The 23,334-nt window shown below is 37.9% G+C and overlaps 1 protein-coding gene across 2 annotated transcripts in view; it reads left to right on the top strand.

Annotated features, from left to right (window-relative positions):
* EIF2AK1 (eukaryotic translation initiation factor 2 alpha kinase 1) overlaps nucleotides 1–23,334 on the top strand; it is a 339,056-nt gene that overhangs the window by 49,675 nt on the left and 266,047 nt on the right. For both annotated transcript variants that reach the window (XM_069210157.1, XM_069210156.1), the window contains exons 3-8: nucleotides 1,779–1,918; nucleotides 3,244–3,281; nucleotides 7,933–8,032; nucleotides 18,514–18,594; nucleotides 20,079–20,178; nucleotides 22,017–22,080. In XM_069210157.1, coding sequence (XP_069066258.1) covers nucleotides 1,779–1,918; nucleotides 3,244–3,281; nucleotides 7,933–8,032; nucleotides 18,514–18,594; nucleotides 20,079–20,178; nucleotides 22,017–22,080 — 523 coding nt within the window. The remainder of the gene's footprint in view (nucleotides 1–1,778; nucleotides 1,919–3,243; nucleotides 3,282–7,932; nucleotides 8,033–18,513; nucleotides 18,595–20,078; nucleotides 20,179–22,016; nucleotides 22,081–23,334) is intronic.

Below are 23,334 nucleotides of genomic sequence, written 5' to 3'. Positions count from 1 at the left end.
TAATCGGGAGCCGAGTGAAGCACTGTTAATTGCTTCCTATTGTGTGGATAGGCCTTTGTTCCATGTACTGAAGAGCAGTGTAGTTAATTGCGCCCAGCAGGGTGTCAAAAGGCCTAGGCTCTGATCCTGAGCTGATCCAGAGAAATATGAGAATTCTGGATGATCCAAAAGATGTACATATATCTTCTTAGGAAGTGCATATTTCAACTTTGCACATACTTTTCACTCCAGTTTATCTCGCTGGAGTGTGTAGGGCAAAGGGAAGAAAAACTGCACACTGTAAGGCAGAATTCCCCCATGTGTCAAATTGTCACTGCAGAGATAAGTCATGAGTGTCCATTATTATAACCCTTAGCCCAGATCAACATCAATCCCTGTAGAGTCCCCATTGCAACACACTACCTGTGCGCAGTTATTAGGCTGCACACAACAGTTTCCTCACAAGCCTCACGCTTGCACATTTGTAACCAACCAAGTGCCCCTTACACTTGCTGTGCAGCAGTGAGCTTATCTTAAAAGGCAGACACTGCCGATAAATACACTTTCTGTTTACTGTGGAATTACTCTGGGTGAGACACCAGTTATGAGGCTCACCCATAGTCCAAAACCAGGTGATCCAAAAGCCAAAAATCCAGAAGGATTAAATGGGCAGAATCCCTTCACTACATTTTTCTAAAATGTTTTTAAAAAACTGTAAGTTCCTTGGACCATCTCTCTTCCAGGCTTGATACTGGTATAATAACCTGCTTACTCACTATCGCAGCATCTAAGCCAGTGTAACCAATATTACGGTTACTGCTGGGTTAGAAAAGGTAATGGTTTTCAAAAATCTATATTCCTTTGTCATCATGATTGTTTACACACAATCAAAAGCATTTATATACCTTTCTTTCAGTTTTATTCATTCAAAAATATGTAAACAAGATTTGTTCCTTTTATTCAGATACCTAGGCATTCTCAATCCTAGAAGATCTACCTCAAAATGCTGTGAAACTGCTCATGATTTTCTTTATTACTAACCTGCTGCTAGTAAATATAGATGTTTGATATAATGTTCTGAAAACCATTGCCGTAATGTGATGATCCACTTTTGTATGTTCTTTAGTTAATGTAAAATGTTCCTAGATCGTTTGCCCAATCACATTTCCTCAGTTCCAATATTTTGCACACATATTGAGTAGTATCTCTAGCAAAATGTGCATTGAGAATTATCTCTAGCAATTGTGCAGTTATATTGTTAGTTTAAATACTTTCCTTTTCCAGGCGAAACAAATCCATCTTTTAACGTAACTGGAAAAAATCCAAAGGGCTACATTTACAGGTCGTGGTGGGATTCCATGTATAGATTTTTTCAGTCTGGCAACATCCATCGCAGAAGCAAAAACACACGCATTATTATTGGTAGAAAATGGTCACAAAACCGTGGAAATCATAGTGGAATTTATATGTAAGAATACTCTGCACACTTAACCAGAGACATGTGAGATGGCCCATTTCAGTCGGATCACTTTGTTTCTTTGTGAAGTGATGTTGTAAGCACTGCTGGCTATTGTGGATCAGTTAAAATTGTATGCAATCCTTACTTGTATGATTTGCTTACTTTCTCAATTTGGATACGGGAACTTTAACATTACCTCTTTACATATGTTACTAACATAGCTTTAAATATTTTGCTTAAATCGAATTAAAAAATAACTATCTTTTTATTTTGTCAATAGGAAAAGTACACATCTGTATCCTGAAGCTTCTTAATAAATATTAATTCTGTTTATTTACAGTACTTTGTCAAACGTTTACCAGAATGGGATTGTTGTCCTCCTTTGCTTTCAGTGATGAATTTAGCACTGTGAGACTCCATCATAGTACAGCCATAACAGAGTTACTAAAGGCAGCCAAGCACCGAATATATCACCAGCAGGTAACATTGATACCTATAGAAAGGCATTTGTTTTTCGTCATAATAAAAAGCAAAAAACTATGAAAAAAATATTTAGTCTTTCATAGGGTAATGCTTAAATGTGGATGCATTCATAACAATCTGATTCTGGAAAACCTTCAAATTTCTCTGTTCCTGGTGTACATGCCCAGTAAGATGCATGTTCTATCTTCCTTTCTACTGTGATCAACCACTCTGTTTTTCTAGACATTTGTTTTCCTATACTCCATTTTTGTATTCCTCTTTCAATTCCTCATTGCCCTTCTGCCTCCTTTACTTTCAAAAGTCCCTTTTCAGTTGCTGTCTCTTTTCTTTTTATGACTATTTTCTTTTCTTAACTATTTATTTATTTGGTGATATTTTTAATTATTTGCGGTGAGGAATGGCTAAACATGCACTTACTAAAATCTGCGACCACATGATTGTAGTAATTTACATGCAAAACCACAATAGCCGTGTAGCTATTTCATTTTCACATGATGGCATCTATGTCAGGACATTATCTCTGATGAGCCTGTTGATAATTCACTGGGAGTCATAACACGTAATGAAGTCAGAGTTTGAATGTAGAAATCAATCAGCAGTTCCAGACAACTAACCAGGAACTAACTGCTTTAGTCTGAGTAGATTGATGTTGAGTTGTCATTCTTTTATCGTCATCAAACATTCTTCCACTGACCTGCATTTAGCTATCATTTCACATTTCTAGATCTCTTGTCCTATATATGAGATAGCCTGCCAGCAAACCAGTAAGTGGTGAAACGTGTTGACTGATTACTACACTTTGCTGAATGAACTGACTATTTACTATATTTTGCTGAATGAACACAACTCGTAAGAAGGAACGACCAATAAAGCCAGTCTCACTTAACAGAAAAAAGTGATGTCTGTGTTCCTCTGCATCCATTAGTCTGCTGTAACATCATTTGCATTTTGCCTCTGCCTATCAATGCCTAGATCTTGAGGAACAGGTTCGGCCTGCTTCAGCCACTTGCTTTCCTGACTGAATGACCGCATTCTGCTCTTGCACAATGTAAACATCCACACAATAAATAGTCCCTTTCAGTACCATCAGCTACAGGTGCTATGTGTGCTTTTACATAAACGATATATGTATTGTGACTTTCAGAGAATGCTTGTTTTCGTAATGTGTCTCTTCATGAAAAAACTGGTCATAGACACAATAAGCATTGGCAAATCCAAACTAGCCAATGCCACTCCTATTGCCCTTTGACAGACCTTGTTTCATTTGATGATTTATACACAGCATATGTTTGTAAAAATGTACACTATCTCTTTTGTTTTAGGAGCTTAGCAATGGGGAGTTATATCTTCACTCCAGCAGGTATGTATAAACCATTAATTACAAGTTTTTCATTCTTTTCTAAGCATCAGTCACTGATCTCAAGGCTTTTTATGTAATATCTCCCTCTCTCATACTGTGGGTGCAAGGAACAGGTTACAGATACTTCTTACATGTAGGCTTGGAACAAAATGTTGTACTCCAGTAAAATGTTAACCAATATGGTTTCTTTGGCTTTTGGCACAGGAATTTATGAATGTGCTCAATTTTGGAAATCTACATTTGGTAAGCATAGGAGTGCACCTATGAGTATTTCTGTATATTTAATATTTGATGAAACCTGCTCACTGTGAGCATTCATCAGCAGTCTCATAAACCCAGTTTTGGGCATTCACATTGATGATTATTTTCTGGATACAATTCAGTCTTCTTTATATCACCTGTAACGTGGATGTTCTAACCACTCTCACAACCATGCCCAAACTTTCCAGACTTATTAGGGTTGAACTCACACTGGTCAGTGTCTTTGTGCTTAATACACAAACTGAACCTGTATGGTTGTCTTTGCTTTTTCCAGTTTATCCCCAGGTTATGTAACTTTACTATCACTCTCCTGTGCAGCACCTTTCTGATTCAGACTTTCTTGTTTTTTGGATCGTTTGAGAATATCAACCTTCTTGTTGTACAAGAAAGTGTGCTTTAGGGAGGCTGAACATTGTCTATGTTTAAAGTAAAATTTCATTAGTACCAAAACTTGAAAATCTTGCTTATGATCTCAGATCTTCCTGTACACTGTTCTTGCCGACTCATGATCTAGCTGTATTGTGTGAAACACCTAAACAAATCTTTTCCCTGCTTTGTGTACGTGAAGTCTAAATGTAGATGACATGTTGCATCCCTTCTTTCTTTACAGTATCAGAGATGTGTGGAATAATAAACTTCATGGAGCTTCTCAGAAGTTACTCATGGCCAGCTTAGTTGTTTTAAAGCCTTCTTTTTGCTGTTGAATTAACACCACTATTTTTGTAATTAATGGTGTTTTACAGTTTTATAGTTTGTCCACTGCATACTTGTATGCTTCATTGGAACAAGAATAGCCTTTGGCTTTTTTGTGTTGTTTTGAATAAAAATGCGGTTAAGGTTAGAGGGATGTGGTTAATTTTTTAGGCCTTACATCATACGAGCTGCAGGTAATGATGAAGTAGAAGACAGATTTGAAATGCACCCAATTGACTGGGAAAACCAAGGTTTTGCACTCTATTTTAAAATGTTACTGAGAATAGAAAGGGCTTAGATTTTCAGGAGATATTAGGGTCATTGTGTTTTTTGTTGTGCTCCTGAGGGTTTGATGGAGCATTGAATCAATGTTAGGGGAAGAGGTTTTGTGCTTTCAATGAATGATCATTCCTAGGGTATTTTCTGTAAGATGCTTATACTCCTGTGTTTGTCCTCCTAATCTCTGGTTCAACTAACTCTCTTGAGTTTAGTTTTAGGTAAGTGGCTTACCCCGGGGTTTCGATACGAAAGATGCAGACTCTAGACTTTTCAATATCTTTGTATTTTCAGCTTATTGAAGGACAGCTTTTACATGGCCCTTGTTCCCGCTGTGGGAAAGCCAGATGGGGAGACGAGGACTTTTCTGTTGCGGCGGCTAGGTTGTGGAATTCTCTTCCTTTACATATTAGGAAGCTTTAATGCCATTACGGAAAACGCTTAAAACTTGTCTTATTGCCCAATAACCTGCTTCAGTTTTTTTTTTCTCATTGCTCTGGTCTGCTCCTCTCACTGGTTAGCGCTTCAATGCTATGGCTCTACCAAAAAAAAAAAAAAATAAGAAACAAACTGTGCATCTGTCTTGGATTGGGACCCCGTGTGGACCTGGATTATTCCACCTTGATTATAAATGTCTGCCAGGATCTCAAACAGTATCAGACAGTGTCCTCCATGACCATCTGTGGCTTGGTGAAGAGAGAATCTTGGTGGACAGATTAGAAGATGGCAGAAATGTCCATTGGAATGAGTGACCATGGGGGTCTACCTTTGTGTTTGCTTTGTACCAAGTCCTTGATGCCTGAACAACTGAAGGTTTAGAGCTGAATGTAGCATAGCCATAATACAATTATTGGACTGTTTGGTGGTGGCCAATGTGAGCTTGAAATTGGAAGACAGTGTTTTTTTCCCAGATTCATGCTAATTACCAGGAGGTGTATGTTTTTGTGCTTATTGAACAATTTGGATATGTTTGGGTGTGAGAGCAGCGTTTGTTAGGAGCAAGATTTGACTGTTTTTTAGGGATGGCGCTTTAGTGCCTGTAGTCAAAGGGGGACATTTTCAATGTATTATACATTCTCAAAAGCATGGAGTAAATGTTGTCCCTCTCCTGATCTGCAGGAGACACATTGCAAATTGCTCACTTCAAATATTGGACACTGTTGAAGGTATTGTTGCTTTACTTTGGTTGCTGGATGAGGTGTCTGAATTGTCCTTGCGACAATGCAGTTTCCTTTGCTTAGTATTTAAAAGCTATGCTCAAACATAGGTAACATGGTCAAACAGGTAATCTAAAATGCAGGACAAAGGAATGCCACCTTCAGTTGGATGGTATAAAAGGCTTCTCTTGTATTGCAAGGTTGGAGTAACAGACTGCAATTTGGGGACAAATCTTGTCCTCCACCCTTTCTACGAAAGAAATAATGTTTTCCTCATGGGAAATGAGAGATATGCTTCAAGATGTGACTACTAATCCCGAGAAGGAAAATCCATCTCCTTGTTTCTTACAATTCTTAAACATTTTGTTTAATGTGAGCTCAAAATAACCTAAAGTTCAGAAAAGAAACTGGGTTCTTAAGCGTAGATTTGTTTAAGCATTCAAGGAGCACAACCAGAGGTGTTATTTTGCTACTTTCTATGACTTGAAAAATGACACGAGATAAACTGATTTATCTTTAGACAGGCTGAACGTTACCGCCTATTTTCAGAACTGCATTGATTGTCAACTGCAATACGGATGGTGTTTGTGTTGTTCACCCCGCTCAAATCTAAGAGTTTAATGATGGAGAAGATCGCTTTAATGCAGCATTTATCATCTTGACTGGCTCTGCAAGAGAATAGAGTCCTTGAACACATTGCTGTGTGAGGTGCAAGATTGGTTAGAAGTGTGTGTCGATTTCCATTACTCATTAAAATAGATCCTGGAAATTAAAAGAAAATTTGTTTATAGCTTTCCAATTCCACAAACAACTCTTATACAATGGAAGGAGAATAGAACCCATAGGACCACTGAAAAATGAACTACTTTAGCCCCTTCTCTTTTCAAAATACTAAAGAAAATAATATTTTCAGTTTCCTTACTCCAACCTAGTAACGAAAAACACCAAAGTAACCCCAGTCTTTTGTGGCTGACCTAGCTCCTAAATCTTTAGGATTCTTACCAGCAATTCTGTATTCTCCACTTTCTCCTCTTATCTGATTTTATAGGACAAAATACTACCCAATATGTCTCCAGGTCTTTCTACTCACCGTCTGCTACTCTGCAGCACCTCCTGGCGAGACCAAGCAACTCCTCTTCAACCATGTTAAACAACGTTACTACATTATCCATTGCTCTTGTGCAGTCACATGCCTGAAAGAAGACGCCTTTATTCAGTGGCATATTGAGAATCTCCAAGGCCCATTTTGACTTGGGTGGGACTCTTACATTGGTGCACAGGCTGATAGTTAAGTTGATGTAGCACATAGAATTTCCTAGTCTGCAGCGCAATCCAAAATATTCAGTGGTATTTTTGATGTTCTTGTTGACTCAACACAGGCAAACTAAAAGTATATTTGTGGCACAGACCTGATAATAGAAATTGTCTTACAAGGAACACCTGGATGTCATTTACAAACGTATAGTACTGAGAGGAATATTTCTGATAAAGCCATATTTCTGTTGTGTTTTCTGATAGTTGGTTGTTTTGCTGACAACTACCATGCTTACGATATCACACCTCGAAGATATGCAGCTTTTTACAACTTGGAAGTTAGTGATATTACACATTGGTAGATTTGCACAGTCTTGATTGTGCGTCATTGTTTATTTTCCTCCAAATGAATTTGTCTTATATGGTACCTCTTTGCCAAGACTTCAGATATTCACCCTAAGACCTAACAAACTTTTTATTTGGCATGGTAATTATCAGTATCCCACGTTTGTGGTTTGTTAGGTTTTATATTATTGTAATGGCTTTACTCTGTGTTTTCCAAGATATACATTTTTCTCCATTAAATTAAACTCCTTTACCTTAATTCTTTTTAATATAAAATCATTTTTTTTTCTTTGCACATTTATTTTTAATATTTTTGCCATGATCCCTTGGGTATCTTTGAAGTTACTCTAACTATGCCATTTATGGTTATTAAATGCTACTGGTTATTTGGCTTTAAGGCAGCAAGTTAGCATGCTGATACCTGGGAAAATGTGGAGATCTTGCTTATTATCCAGTGCTCCCGCCATTGGTTTTTGATTTAGAAAAAAGTACCTCAAATCCGCCAACTACTTGCCACAGTAGCCTACTTTGATATATTGAGGTTTACAGTTGGTATTCTTACTTAGCACCTGTATAGCTTGCAATCTGCCATAAGTGTAACACTGCAGCACCATACGTAACTTTCTACAAATGTATTTCATTAATCAGTTTGCTTGTTTCATCAGGGCAAAACATTCTCTTTTTGAAGCTCAAACGTCTCGTTACTTGAATGAGTTTGAAGAGATAAAACAGCTTGGCAAAGGAGGTTACGGGAAGGTCTATAAGGTAATGTTTGACTCTACCTTTGTTTGTTGAGTAGGATGTTGTTTACGTTTTTGTATGGGAGTTTATATATTACAGTATATTTCAATTAGTAAACATAGTTCTACAAGAATGATCATGACTTTAAAGGGCTTAGATTTTATATTCTGGTCCTTCTTTTCTGTGCAGCTTTGAAATTGTATGACAAAAATACACTGTGGCAGGCCCTAACAAAAAGGGCCCCGATCTCATCTTCTCTCTTCAGTCTAGACAAAAAGGGTATGTCTATTCACACAATTAATATAGATATTTACCTAAGACTAAATGAACTGCTGCGTGCAAAAAACTAATGCAAGTGTTGAGAAGAAATATCTTTAGCTGGACTTACAGTAGAGTGCCCCACTGGCTCAGTATGAAACTAGATTTGGAACTTTCCTCTTCTCTGATTGTGTACATAGTCTCTTGTTCACCTGCTGCATGTGGTGAGCAGATACCCCATGGTTTGTAGAACCTTTCAACCGCTGTTTAATTGGACTTGTTCAGGTTGATGTATATCAGGATTTAAAAATGTTTTCTGAGTAGTGCTTGAGCATCATCATCTTATACAGACATTATGTACTGATACTGTTGAGGTGCATTTAACAACCACTGCCTTTCTCTTCTTTGCCCTGAAAATGCCTAAATCCTCAGCACAGAACCAAGCAGTTTGAAGTTTGTTCCCAAATCAATATAACACTGTCTTTGTTAATCTCCTTATCCAACTTTTAGAAAGAAACTGAAAATGGTGTTATGGCCTGAAGAATTGAGAATGATTAGATATTAAGCTCACTGCAATCTGCATACATCATACCGATAATTGATAGTTTTGCTGTGGTCTTGAATATTTTGCTGTATGATGCTCTTTGAGAATGAGTGTGGGCAGTAATGCATTGGTGCTAGTAATAAATACATCTGTTTAATTGTTTTCTGTTGTATCTTGCTTGCCATGATAGAGTGCCTTTGCTCATAATATTTGCAGATAACCCTTAAATATGTTTTCTTTCATTCAAGTGGTTTCTTCCAAACATATGCTTCATCTGTAGAGTGTGTTCCTTTCCACTGTAAAGATCGTGTACTGGCTAAGTATCGGTATACCTGGGCCTTAATAGCTGCTCGAATGGTGACTCCCAATTTGTGCATTTTCATGAAGGTCTTGGGTGCACAGACCCAAATAACTTCCTGAATCAGTTCTTTGTTTTAACCCAAGTGTTGGAGAATATATAACCTTTCAGTGGGTGTACACAAGTCACAGGAACTTTATAAGCACTGTTTTAAAAAATGTAAATATGTATGATTGTAAAGTCCTCTATTCCTATGCTAGAATGCACACATATTACTGAGTATTCTCCCTAAATTCCGGACTACTGTGTAAAAAAAAAAAACAACAAAAAAAGTACTGTGTGCACATAACGTTTGACACCTGTGTTGTTGTGTGGTCCAACTATTTGACCTGGTCCTGGCAACATTGTTAGCATTTGTTGTCAGGGGCGGAGCTTGCCACCAAGAGTAATGGCGGCTCTTCCCTGAGGCTCCATGTAAAGAAACAAGGCCGAAGTCCTTATTTGCCGGAAAAACCACACCTGATTGCATATTATTGAGAAATATGCTGATTGGAGTGTTATTGGCACACTTAGAACACTCTTGTTTTTATTCAGCACACAATATTTCTTAAGGATACCTAACTTAGTTTATTCCCAGCTCTGGGCTGAGAGGAAATAAAGTGCTTGTCCTGCTGTCTATGTGATTGCTGCAGAGAGGCATTGGAGTCTCTTTGGGGAACTACGCAACATGATCCCTCAAGTACTGTGGATAACTGCTCATACGCATGTACTTTATTAATCGGAGCCTTGCACCGCTGGTTGTTTTATTTTGATTGGGATCCAGTACTCCTGCTGGTACTCTTCAAACAAGCGACACACATTTGTGGGAGCGCATCCATCTTACAGTCCTCACTGCGATCTATAGAGCCCTTCAATACTTTATTTCTCATGAGAAAAGAAGTTGGCCTTTTTATTCTTTATTTTTCCTTGCAAGCCTTTCAGGAAACCTTTCTAAACTATGCTCCACATGACCTGCTCTCTCACGTGACCTCTGCTGAAACTCATCATATTAAAATTGACCTAACTGGAGGAATGGTGCAATAATGTTCTGAGGGGAGAAAAGCTTTTCTAAAGATTATCTTGCTTCTGTTTCCCCTCCAACAATTGGTGAAAATACTTGTTGCCCAGTGGGTCCCTATACGTTGTACCTATTGCTTATGCATGCCTTTGACTGTTATCTAATATGCTGGAACTTAAACTGAACAGAAACTCAAACTGCACAGAATTGTTTATTACCATAATGTTAAGGAGTGGTGGAATAATGCTTTAAGGGAAAAGAGGCTTACCTGGCAATCATTCAGCCCATTTTTTCATTGAGTTGGTGAAGACACATAATGCTCCATTTGTGCTATTAATTACATTTTATATACCCATTTTTCCAAAGGGCTTATTCTGACATGGGAATTTTGTGAGGCCTTTGCGGCAGCTCCATCTAGTATGGCTTCACTTCCCAATATGGCAACCTCTCAAGATATTTCTGCAACAGCAATGGATACCATACTTAAAGAGATTTTGGACTTTAAAAGTTCAATATCTTCGGGTAACCGTGCAGTTTCCACAAATACTCAGGAAGTACAATCTCTTAGGAGCGACGTTGATCAGTTTAATTCAAGTAAGCAATTAGTTAAAAGGCCACCTGGCTGAGGTTGAATCTCGACTTGAAAATATACCCGAGTATGATAATGACATATGGTACCTCCAGCAAAAGACGACTGATTTGGAAGAACGCAGTAGAAGGGACAGAATTAGAACTATTGGTCTTCCAGAGCAATTGGAGAAAAATGATATGATGCACTTTCTCATTAATCTGATTCCCAATCTGACAAAGCATACTTTCCCCCACAACTTGAATTTCAACATGGACACCGTGTACACTAGAAAAACTGCTCGTCCATTCTGACCTAGTCATATTTTGGCTTGCTTCCTTTGTCATCAGCAAGCTTATCAAATCTTAGTGGGTGTAAGGAAACATGGTCCGTACAATTATGATGGTGCACAGATAATCATTACTGCTGACTTCTCTGCTCCCACCAATCTCAAGAGAAAACAATTCTTGGCTTTACATCTTAACTTAAAGAAAAGGGACATCAGATGTGATCTCTTGGAACCTGCAACTATAATTGTAACGTATCAAGGGCAGACCAAAGAATTGTTTGATCCTCACAACTTGGAATCCTTTCTGAACAGCCTACAAGAAGAAGATTCGGGAATGGAACATAAATATAAACCCTCTACAACAACTCAAGGTTCGAGAACTGACCCCTTCCCAGACTCACAAGATCTTGGTGGCTGGGAAACTGAGTCTTGTAAATGGTCTTCTGGTAGTAAATTTAGAACAAAGAGACAAATCGAAATTGCCAATGAAGACCTGATCATGTTCTCATTGGATATCCTCTTTCTTATGATATATTATTGTTGCTCTTAAATGGATTGAAATGTTACTCTTCTTCTATGTCTCATCATCTTCTTTCATTCTTTCTTCTTTCCTGATACTTTTCTCTTTTTCTTTCTTTTTCTTACTTTTTGCTCCCTTGTCCTGACAGTTTTTCATTTTTTTTGCCTACTATATATGACACATATAGTATTGTTATTCTAATAATGTTTTATGTGTAAGATTTGACTGTGATTGGATTGCCTTGTACTCCTCATATGTAATTTTATTTTGTTTGTTTATATGCTGAATTTTGGTATTGTTTATTTACAAGGCTTACAGTCTTGTGTTCCTTCCTCTCGCGCCACCTTACACGCTCTACTCCTGTTAAGTTTTTAAAGTTTACAAAATGTGAAGCTTGTACTACCTAGTCCAAACACTTGTTGTTGGACTTATTTTTGATCACTATTTTTATACTTCTTCTTTTGTTCTAGTATAAGCTTTGCAATGGACCTACCTTTAAATCATACAGCCTACTCCATTCGAGCCTTTGAAAATTGTCTCCCTATACATACACGGATTAACACACTTTACTAAACGGAAGCAGATATTGACTTATACCGGTCATAACAAACCAGACATAATCTTATTACAAGAGAGACATTTCATACCTTTAGAAAATGAAAAATTTAAACCGGATTGGGTAGGTCAAGTAATTCATGCAAGTATTATCCCTAAAACCTCTGACAATGCACACAGGCCGTCTACAAAATGTGGAGTTGCTATTCTTTTTACCAAATACCTACCCTACAAATACTACAACCATGGGAAGACATTGAGAGTCGTTATATTTTTGTCAAACTTCAAATTCATAACAATATTCTGGTAGCTGGATCAATATATGCCCTTATAGACTGTGAATTTATCTTTATATCCCATGTTAGCAGATTATTCGCAGTATTTGGAAGTACACATGTGTTCGTTGGAAGAGACTGGAACATCTCTATTGACCCATTTATTGATCTAGTAAACCAAGTACACAACATAACAAGGACAGATTTATGTTAAAAGATTTTAGTAGCAATTATTCTTTGCAAGAACCGTGAAGATTATTAGAGAGGGATTATACTTTTACTTCTTGTCCTCATTTTATACGTACAAAAATGATCTATTTTTTGTTTTCCTCTTCTTTTTTACAATTAGTAACTGATGCACAAATTGTTCCCTGTAGTATATAGCATCATGATCTTATTGATATCAGTATTGACTTAGGACTTTCATGTCCCCCAAAAACTCTATTGAGACTCACCTTTCCTAATTTAAAACTCCACAAGAGAAACAAGTATTGTGTTTATAGATGAAACAGTTTTTGAAGGCGAACGGACACTCATTATCTACTGCTCAGGTACTCTTGCGGGTGCAGGGGTGGCTGGGAAGGTTATACTAAGAGGGATGATAATGAGGGATTCTGCCTTTGCTTAAAAAAAAAAGTCAAATGCTACCAGAATTGTATTGTAAAAGAAAGTCTCATGCCATACCTCAATCCATTCTTAAACTCAATGTCCCATACTTAAAAAAAAAACAAAAAAAAAAACTATCAACATAATTCGATTTTAATAATCTTTTCTGCCGCTTTTGCCGAAAAATGCTTATTTCGAATTTGTCAATGTCATTACAAACGTGGGGAAAAAGATGGGAGATTACTAGCTTACCAATTATGACAACAAGGATGTTATACTTTCCTTGATTGATCAGATCATTCCGAAGAAAATTGACATTAGAACAGAAACAAAAACTAGATGGAGAGGTCATCAGTGATGAAGTATTCAGGACAGTTGCCTCTCTGGCTACTGCTAGTCACCAGGGGAGGACAGACTTCCAATTTAATTTTATAAAATTAATGAAACATACTGTCCCATTATTGATATCTGTATTTAATGAAGCTTTATGTAAGGAACATCTACCTCCTTATTTCCTAAAAGCTCAAATTGCGGTAATTCCTAAACAAGGTAAAAACCCCTTAGGATGTTCTAGTTCTAGACCAATATAGTTAATTAGTTCACATGTTAAAATTTTAGCTCAAGTACTGGTGCATCGCCTCGGCTCTGTAATCACCTCCTTGATACATCCCTCTCATGCTAGACTTGTCCCATCTCGATCCTCCACTAATCATCTTTGCACTATTTCGCATTTATTGTGGCAGTTATGGCATGGCAAAGTAGAGCAAGTTCTTCTTTCATTAGAAAGTTGTTGACAGAGTAGAATGGGAATATTTATTTCACACAATGGAGAGGATGGGTTTTGGCAAAGATTTTCTTACATTAACAAGCGGTATGTATCAGTTACCCACGGCATCTGTTTCATGTGGTGAATTCACATCATTATACTTTAACATTTGTTGCAATACTAGACAAGGTTGTAGCCTTTCTCCATTATTGTTTTTATTAGCTTTGGAAATTTAGTGATAGCCATTCGATCTGATGCTGATATTAAGGTTATCAATACTATCGCTGGGGAATTCAAAGCTTTTTATTATGCGGATTATATACTTTTGACCATCTCACACCCAAAATCATCTGCAAATGCTCCGATTTCTCAATGAAATACTTTTTCAAACTTAAACTAAAGGTGAAGTCCTACCAATAACCCCTGTCACTACTATAGCCAATATTAATGGTCTTTCATTTAAATGGCTACCTTCAAAATTAAAATATTTGGGGATTATCTTTAATGGTGGCCTTAGGAATATGATAATGGATAATTTAAATCCTATAATTGATCACAATCAAAAAGATTTTCAGCGAGGGATGCTCTTAAATCTATCCTTATAGAGTAGGTTACAGATTATAAAAATGAATATGACCCCCAGATGTAATTATGTTTTTGGAATGATGCCACTCTCCATCCCAGATCTAATTTTAAATCGCTAACATCCATAATTTCTCATTTTGTCTAGGGTGGTGACAAACCTTTTTTAAGCAGTTCCAAATTACATTCCTCATCAGAGAAGGGGAGCTTATGTCTTCCTAATTTAGAGTTTTACTGGACTGCAAAACGATTGGCTCATTCTATATACTTTAACCCACCCATATGACTACACCGTTATGGGTTATGATGGCACAGTCCATCTGTTTTGTACTTAGCAATTTGTTATTCCAAAAGATCGAAGCTTACGAATTCCACAAATCCTATTATTTACTCTTCACAACTAGCATGGTAGAAAGCACATACGCTTATCAATACCCATCCTCGTCTCCATCATAAAGCTCCATTGTGGGACAATGCTAACATTCTATACAAGGGATCTGATCTTAATTGGCCTCTTTGGACTACATATAAAATACATAGGCTATCAGATGTATTTTTATGTACTCACTCTAAGTCATTCTCCAGTTTAAACAGGAATTTGAGTTGTCTTTGTCACTTCTTAACAGATATATTCCACTTAACTCAGTCCTTGCTCTGAGTAGAATGTAAAATCCTGACATAACATTTAATTCTCCAATTGCATGTTCTATTCATACTTGGAGGCATTTCAAGGGTGCAGTCTCTGGGTTCTGCGCTATTCTTATTGACTCCTCATTTTCTATTGAAACTTCCCATATTTGAAAATCATGGTGGTCCACACGTTTGAATGTGAATTTTGAAGCAGAGGAATGGGATAATATCCTATATAGTTGTAACAAAGGACTAAGGGACTCTCCCCTTAAATTAAATTATCTCAAAATACTACATCGTTGGCATTGGTCCCGTCTAAGTTATACTCAGATAAACTAAGTCTTGATTCTCCTTGTTGGAGATGCAGAACTTAAGGTTGTGATATTGTTCTTATATTAATTATAATATGGGAATTATTATATGGGAATGTCCCAACATTCATACATTTTAACTTCAGATCGAAAGTTATTTGAGAACACATTCCTTTAATATTTATTTGTCACTTGTACATATTTCAGAACTACCACCCATATCCATTCATACCTTCAAGTGGCTTTCCACTGCTCTTAGCTTGGCAAAACATTCTCCTTTTTTGGAGATCTACTATTACTTTTCATTCTTGGCTTGAAGATATGTTTTATGTGGCTAAATTTGAGAAAAATATTTATAAACTGAATGATACTTTGGTTCAGTTCAGCCATGCATGGGGACCTTTTCTAAATGTTTGTTGCCTTTGATTAGATTTTACATTCTTGATGTCCTTAGGTTTGCACTGCCGATTTTAGTTTTGAATGTATACATTTTTTTTTTTTTTTGTTGTTATAAAGGGGGTCATTCTGACCCTGGCGGCCGGTGACCGCCAGGGTCACCGACCACGGGAGCACCGCCAACAGGCTGGCGGTGCTCCCGAGGGCATTCTGACCGCGGCGGTTCAGCCGCGGTCAGAAAGGGTAAACCGGCGGTCTCCCGCCGGTTTACCGCTGCCCCATTGAATCCTCCATGGCGGCGGAGCGTGCTCCGCCGCCATGGGGATTCAGACACCCCCTACCGCCATCCTGTTCATGGCGGGAAACCCGCCATGAACAGGATGGCGGTAGGGGGTGCCGCGGGGCCCCTGGGGGCCCCTGCAGTGCCCATGCCAATGGCATGGGCACTGCAGGGGCCCCCGTAAGAGGGCCCCGCAAAGTATTTCAGTGTCTGCTTTGCAGACACTGAAATACGCGACGGGTGCAACTGCACCCGTCGCACCCCTGCAACTACGCTGGCTCAATTGTGAGCCGGCGTCCTCGTTGCAGGGGCATTTCTGCTGGGCCGGCGGGCGCTCTTTTGGAGAGCGCCCGCCGGCCCAGCGGAAATGTCTGAATGGCCGCCGCAGTCTTTTGACCGCGGTGCGGTCATTCGGCGGCGGAACCTTGGCGGACGGCCTCCGCCGTCCGCCAAGGTCTGAATCACCCCCAATATTCTTGTATTGTTTACTTCTTCAATGTTTGAAATAGTGATTATGGAACTAAGTCTTGTTTTTTTTTTTTGCTCTATGCTGTCTTTTCTCCAACTTTTATTTTTGGCATAATTTTTCTTCATTAACATAATGGTATGTTTTCTATTCCTGGACTGATGTGCGAAAGTTATTCAATATTTGTGTATTTTTGAAAAAATCTTCATTAAAATTGTACTTAAAAACAAAGAATCTATTGTTGTAATTTATGTGTAAACTTGCCATTGTATTGAAGAGGTCAAAGTATTTTGCTGTATATTAAGCAAAACAAACAATGCTTTTGAAACTTCCCCTCCCCGGAGTCCAGTTACAAGAATGTCATCAATATGGATTACATTGCTCTACAAACCATTTCTTAGTTTTGGTTCTTTGTAGCCAAGCACCTAGACATACGAACCTCCTCTTCACTCCTTGAATTTCACAAGAAGTTGAAGACCTAGCTTTCTGAGTAGTCCCACTAGGCCCTAGTTTTGGCTAGTCTCACACCAGCTCAGCACCTGGATACCCTCCTGGTTTATATTGTGCGCTACAAATCTGCATAACATGTTTTTGGAGGTGTGCATTGCACACAGTGGATACTAACATAGTGATCCTGATGCAGTAGCCTTTTAGTTATCGGACATCAAGTTTTTAGTATGAATTTTTTTCAAATCAATTTATTGGTTTTGTATTCCTTTTTCACATCTCTCACTTTTCTCCCTGTCTCTCTCTTCTCCCTCACTGTCCCTCTCCATTTTCAGCCTCCCATCTCAAACCCCCCCTCGCTAATGTATCATCACTTTTTCCCTCTTTGCTTTCCACCCTTTTCTCCCTCTCTTTCCTTTACGTCCCTCGCTCACTCCTGCCTTCTTCTCTCCAGTCCTCCATCCTCTTCCCGTCAGTTTTCTCCCCTTCCCAACCTCTCTCTTCCTGCACTTTACCTCCCTTCCTCTGCCTTCCCCTGGCCCACCGTTATAACATTCGATCTGGTGTACACCCAGAGCACAGTATTGAGCCTGCCCTGTTAGACATCATGGAGAAACAGCTATGTGTAAATAATTGAGTACTGCCAACAGTACTAATTCCTTGGATTCGTCAGCTGTCTTCGATGCTGTTGGCTGTTCAGTATTTTCATAAACAATTGACTTGGCGATTGGGGAACAGTCAAAGCTGTTCTGGTATCTCTTTGGTCAGGCTGCTCCCAGCAAATCAAATTATGAGCATTGTTTTCCCACCCTAGACTTTTAAACAGTGTTCTCCTCCATTTCTCAGCATTCTTTTCATTCTTCTTTGAATATATGTGGTGCCACTGATCAGGCTGTTCAAGGCATACAGTTGTTTTCCAAACGTATACTTATAACACCCAGGTAGTTGAATAGTTAGAGTGCTGTGGGTGGAACAGAGTAAATCTACCACTACCTGATTGATATCCGGTTGATGCACTATGAAAAAATGTTTGGAATACTGAACTCTCCATTTCAGCATAGCTCTTCCCTATACAATGCCCTTGCATTGAATGATAATATAGGAGTTCTGGTGAGAAATTGGCTTCTGCTCTGGTAGCATATTATGTTTAAATTGTTGTGTCTAGGACAGAGAGTAGTCTGGGACAAGATCCCCCAGTTCTTGAAAAAAGGCTTCTATCATGTGTCCACTCATGATAGAATTAAAGTCTAATTGTATTAGGCTTCACATACCATAGTATGGGTCAAAAGGACCAACAGTAGTGACCCACAAAGCTAAATGTTGGGATGAACTGAAATCACTTAAGATAAAAAAAAATCAGGGAGCTTATGGTTGTCTTTGTTAGTAGGGTAAATTTGACACCATTTATCCCCATGATTTGGAATTAAGTACACATCTTACTTACGAGTGGATATAGAGTCTATAGTTGCTGGTGTTTCAGATGCTCAGGAGCAGTCCTACTTGGAAGAAAGGTAACAGTGTGTTTGTAGCAACCACATCCTGATCCTGAAGAATTTTTCTGTTTTGTTTTACCATCACAAGTTCTATATCTGTTCATAAAATTGGTCATGTGTTTTAAGATGCTTGTACCTATTTTATGTTTACTTTTACTTTTCAGGTACGAAACAAATTGGATGGCCAGTTTTATGCTATTAAGAAAATTTTGATAAAGAAGGCGACAAGAAAAGATTGTATGAAGGTATTTTCTTTAAACTCTCAGATGACTGTGGAACTTTCTGATACCAGTAAAACTATAGGCACATGAGCTAAGCACTGGGATATAAGTTATAGCTGAAACTCAGCCCAGTGGTCCATCTCTGTTCTAACATAACTGTTGTTGAGAATGTGATAATACAACAGTTGGTGTCCTAAAACCTCTCCTCTGTGGAGACAGTGTGACACAGGCAGACACCTTGAATAAAATTCCAATGTTTTTTTCACTTGGGTCTCTGTTTTAGCACAATTACTTTTTTCTTCCACTGCTTGACTGTGTGTTGTTTAATGAGAGGTTCAAATTAATGCTATTCTTGAAAAACCAAGTCATTTGTTGCTCAGAGCATATGGAAATTCACTGGGTAAGATACCAGACTAAAATAATCAAAATATCACCTGACAAAAATATTGCCCCATTGGAGTTACCAGAACAGAAAATCTACCACCAAAAAGTACAGTATTTTTGTAAGTGATGTTTAGGACACAATATTTCTTTAAGACAGTATTTGTGCTAACAATATTCTGACATATAATGTAGGCTCCTGGTCTTGACTAACTATCTGGCCACTAATTGTAATCAGTATTCCTCTGTTTCTTTCAGTATTTTCTGAGACCCCCGTAATATTGTGTTAATTTAAGAGAACATGTTTTATATTGCTGTTCAGTGTGGTGTTCATCGTGCAGTTATTTGCTGTGTGAGCATGTCCACTGATGCAGAATCATTCTATATCTGTTTATTTTAAAATAGGCATTCCATTCAACAACCGTAACATTGAGAACAACATTTATTAGGTAAAACATGTATAAAATGCCTTCATTAAAACATGTACATTAATAAAGCATCATCTTGAAAAAAAAGATAAAACAGTGGTTCAAAACTAAAAACAATCAATTGTCAGTGAACATACTTTTACCAATGTGTAAAAGCAAGAATTCAAATAAACAATTTCGGTCTCATGCATATGCTTTTCATCCTGGTATTTCATATTGTTTTGACACTACAGTCATTATCTAAAGCTGGTCAGTAGATCTGGTAGCTGAGAATAGACTTAGGGCCTGATTACGATCTTGGCGGATGTGATACTCTGTCACAAACATGACGGATATCCAGTCTGCTATTTTACAAGCTCCATAGGAAATAATGGAACTTGTAATACGGCAAATGGGACATCCGCCTCGTTTGTGATGTAGTATCCCATCCGCCATGATAGTAATCAGGCCCTTAGTTTGGCATGGTGGAAGCATTCATTCGTATGATCATCCATATCTCTGCAGACCATGTTTTTATAATAGCATGTACTCTTGTAATAGCTGTATGTATTTATGTGGTATTCATATATTCCAGAGGTTAATGCTAATACCAAAGGATTTTCTTAATTTCAGATGGGTTCTTAGATTGTGCCATGTATTTTTATTTTGTTTGTTTGTTAAAATCATACGTTTTGTACAAATTATTTGTTCTTTTTTCAGGTACTCAGGGAAGTTAAAGTTCTGGCTGGTTTACAGCATTCTAATATAGTAGGGTATCACACTGCATGGATGGAACACGTCCAACCACCACTTCCGAGAAGTGAGTTTTACGAATGTGTTGTTCTGAGGCTGAAAATAAGTGGTTTAAAGTCCTTTTGTTATTTTTATGTTTGTTGACACAAGTTGAACAAAAAATGTTTTTTCACTGAAGCAGGCAATAAATTCTCTATGAATAGTTATTGCTTGTACGCTTTGTCATGCTTTAGTGTTTTTCATCGGTTTATATTTAACTTTAAACTTTCCACGGGTGCCACTGGATTCGTTTGCACCGACCACAAATGAATGTTGACCCATTTACTATTTTTTTGTATGAGGGACTGAAAAAGATAGTATGCTTTTGTCTCACTGACAGTGACATGTTGTATGTTCCTTTTGCAATATTGTTCTTCCTGTATAAGATGGCAGCAAAAGTGTACAAAATGCATTAAGTATAAAAGTTCTTATTCACAATATTGTTATGTATCATATATATTTTTCTTACCAGTGCTATTATCTGTCTGATGTGTGCCATTCATAGAGGTATAGTGACCTGTCAAAAAAATCTGTTTGTGTAAGGTTTAAGTCCGCCCTGTGGAATAAGTAATTGTTTTTTGTCTCCAGTTGTTCCATAACAAATGTTAGAATTTGCTTACTGTGAGACCCTAAACTTAAGAAGTTATTCACAAAGGTAAACTTAAGTCAGTAAATCTTTACAAGTAAGTTGACTCTTACACTTTGTAGTAAATTTAAGACAGTGGGTTAACTCACCATTTAGAGGTGTGAATTTATTACTCACAAAGTGTCAGTTTGCTTGTCTTCACTAATGGAATTCAGGGGGTTGAACCTAATTTATGAGTGTTGGGTACTTGTAACTTTCACACGTAGGTGGAGATCTCCCTATGGCAAAGTACAGAGAAACGTTTAAAAGTGTAGTAAACCTAAACTATAGCAAACATATTTTAAGATAAATATTAATATAAATCAATTTTGAAAACTTATTCTAAATGTAGAACAAAAGCATGAAGAACAACATACAAAAAGCTACAGCATTATTAACTTATTTTTTAACTAATTTGTTTGGATGTATTAATTTAAAATTATTTTTCTTAGGATTCAAAACAAACATCTAAAGTATAATATTTATATAATGAAGTAAGATTAATAAAATATATACAAGAGGATTAATTGAAATTAAAAGGATTTTTTTAAATCTAAAAACGTTATAACACATTTTATGGTCTAATTAATTTTTTTGTGTTTAATTTGTATATTTTGTAACATTTGATTAATTGTATTTATATATTTTTAAAGTTAAAATAAGTAAATTCAATATTACTTCTTGTGGGCTTTTATTTTCAGTCCCCACCGCCAATATTTTCCACGGTAGCTTTTGCAGTACTTGTGGTTGACCATGTTTGTGCTGTACTTACTCTCGGTCTAAGATGAAGTACATTTGCTATTGTTTTAGGTCCTTTTTAGCTGTAATGACAATGAAAGTTCAGTTTGTGTGAGCATATGACTTACTCTTTTGTTGACTTGGGCCGTATCCTTCCCTAAACCCCTCCTTACTCCCCCCTTATCCCCTGCCCATTTTCCAGCCACTTCCCTATGTCCCTCCTACATTTGCTACTAGAACGTATTCCTATGCGTGTGGGGATCTGCACAGTTGGAGTGGGGATCTCTGTACATAAGGTATTAGAGGCAGAAACATGTAGGTTTATGAGTAGCATTTTGTAGTGCATTAGTAGTATTCTTAGAGTACTTCTAAAAGGTCTGCAAAATGCAGTTTGTGAATCGACCTCTAAGTTATTTGAATGCATAAAATCAGTAATAGTCTGATTTCTTCAGCATTGTTGCAAGGCTTTGAAACAGATGTTTATTTTGCCTTTTCTTTGCTAGGTAAACCTGTACCATTGTCAAAGATAGAAATACTCACAGACTCCTCAAGTCACAAACATGGCGGGTAAGATATGTATTTCTGCTCTGAATATTCTAATTTTGCTTCTTTCAATTTTTTGTATGGGTTATGTGTAGTAGTTTCAGAGTTATCAAAGAAATGTTTGTAATAGTGAGTGTGAAAACATTCTACTTTTGTCCAAAATTTTCCAGGTGTATGCTTCACACAATCAACCGTAGCACTATGGAAAACATTGAAGGTTTATTCCTTTCAGTAAAAAATTGTGTTTATTGCATGTGTAGCTGTAGATACACAGGCAGTGCGTACTCACACCATTTAATGCTAGCCTTGGATGTGTGCAACTTGTTTTTCTTCACAAAAGTCTTCGAGTTATGGGGTATAGTGACTCCACCTGTTACTGGTAACACACATGGACAGCAGCTCCATTGTTGAGTTGGTTTTCTGTGGTATTAGGTTTGATTATGTCTTCACCAAGTTCTGGAACGACACCTCGCTGTGATCATCATCTGGCACATTTGGATTCTCCAGACCCATTGGTAAAGCACTTGTGTATGCTGCTCTTTTGGAGTCGTTGCAGTACCCGTTTGTCATAACAATTGTCATCTCTTTTTTTTCTAGCATTTGGTCATCCTGCATCGAAAGATGTCCTCCCCATCAAAGGGCAGGTTGGGCAGATTCTACTGCACTTCTGGCTTGAAGCCAGAAACGTAGCCGGGCATGTATGATGGGTTGTCAGCAGGTGTTGGATATTACTTTCCCCACTGTAACAATCTCTTGACCTCACTTTCTGTACTGTACTGGGCGATGTTGGAGGAGCGCCTCCATTTCACTGGAAAGCAGGCTGATGAGAGTTGCTGATGTGCCACTGTATCGCTAACTGAGCAGTGACCCGCTTAACTGCGGCAACTATCTTCCTGCTTTCTTTGTTTGGTGGCGGTGCATCACCAGTGCCTCCGTTATTGGAATGTTTCTGAGCATTATTTACTACCTGGGAGCCTGGAGGGATTAGTCCCCTAATGTATGCAGGGTCTGAAGGTGAGACTTTGTATTTTTTTGTTTAACTTTGAGGTGACTACCCTGGCCTTGACCAGCTCCTTCAATACCTCAGGAGCGGTTGTCAGCATTGTACCTCAGTAGCGGTTTTCTGCATGGAGGGGTAATACCAATGAAAATCAGGGGGAGGATGACTGTATTTTTATGCCAGGACAGCACAGTGGGGTGGGAGGGTGGTGGCGGGAGAAACAAGAAAACAAGTATTCGCAATGCAATAGGTCTTGCATGCGCTTGAGTTAGAGCTAT

Source organism: Pleurodeles waltl, chromosome 10 (genome assembly GCF_031143425.1).
Source record: "Pleurodeles waltl isolate 20211129_DDA chromosome 10, aPleWal1.hap1.20221129, whole genome shotgun sequence".
NCBI classification, from domain to species: domain Eukaryota; kingdom Metazoa; phylum Chordata; class Amphibia; order Caudata; family Salamandridae; genus Pleurodeles; species Pleurodeles waltl.
Note: the sequence above shows the minus strand (reverse complement) of the source record. Positions and strands in the feature narration are given on the sequence as shown.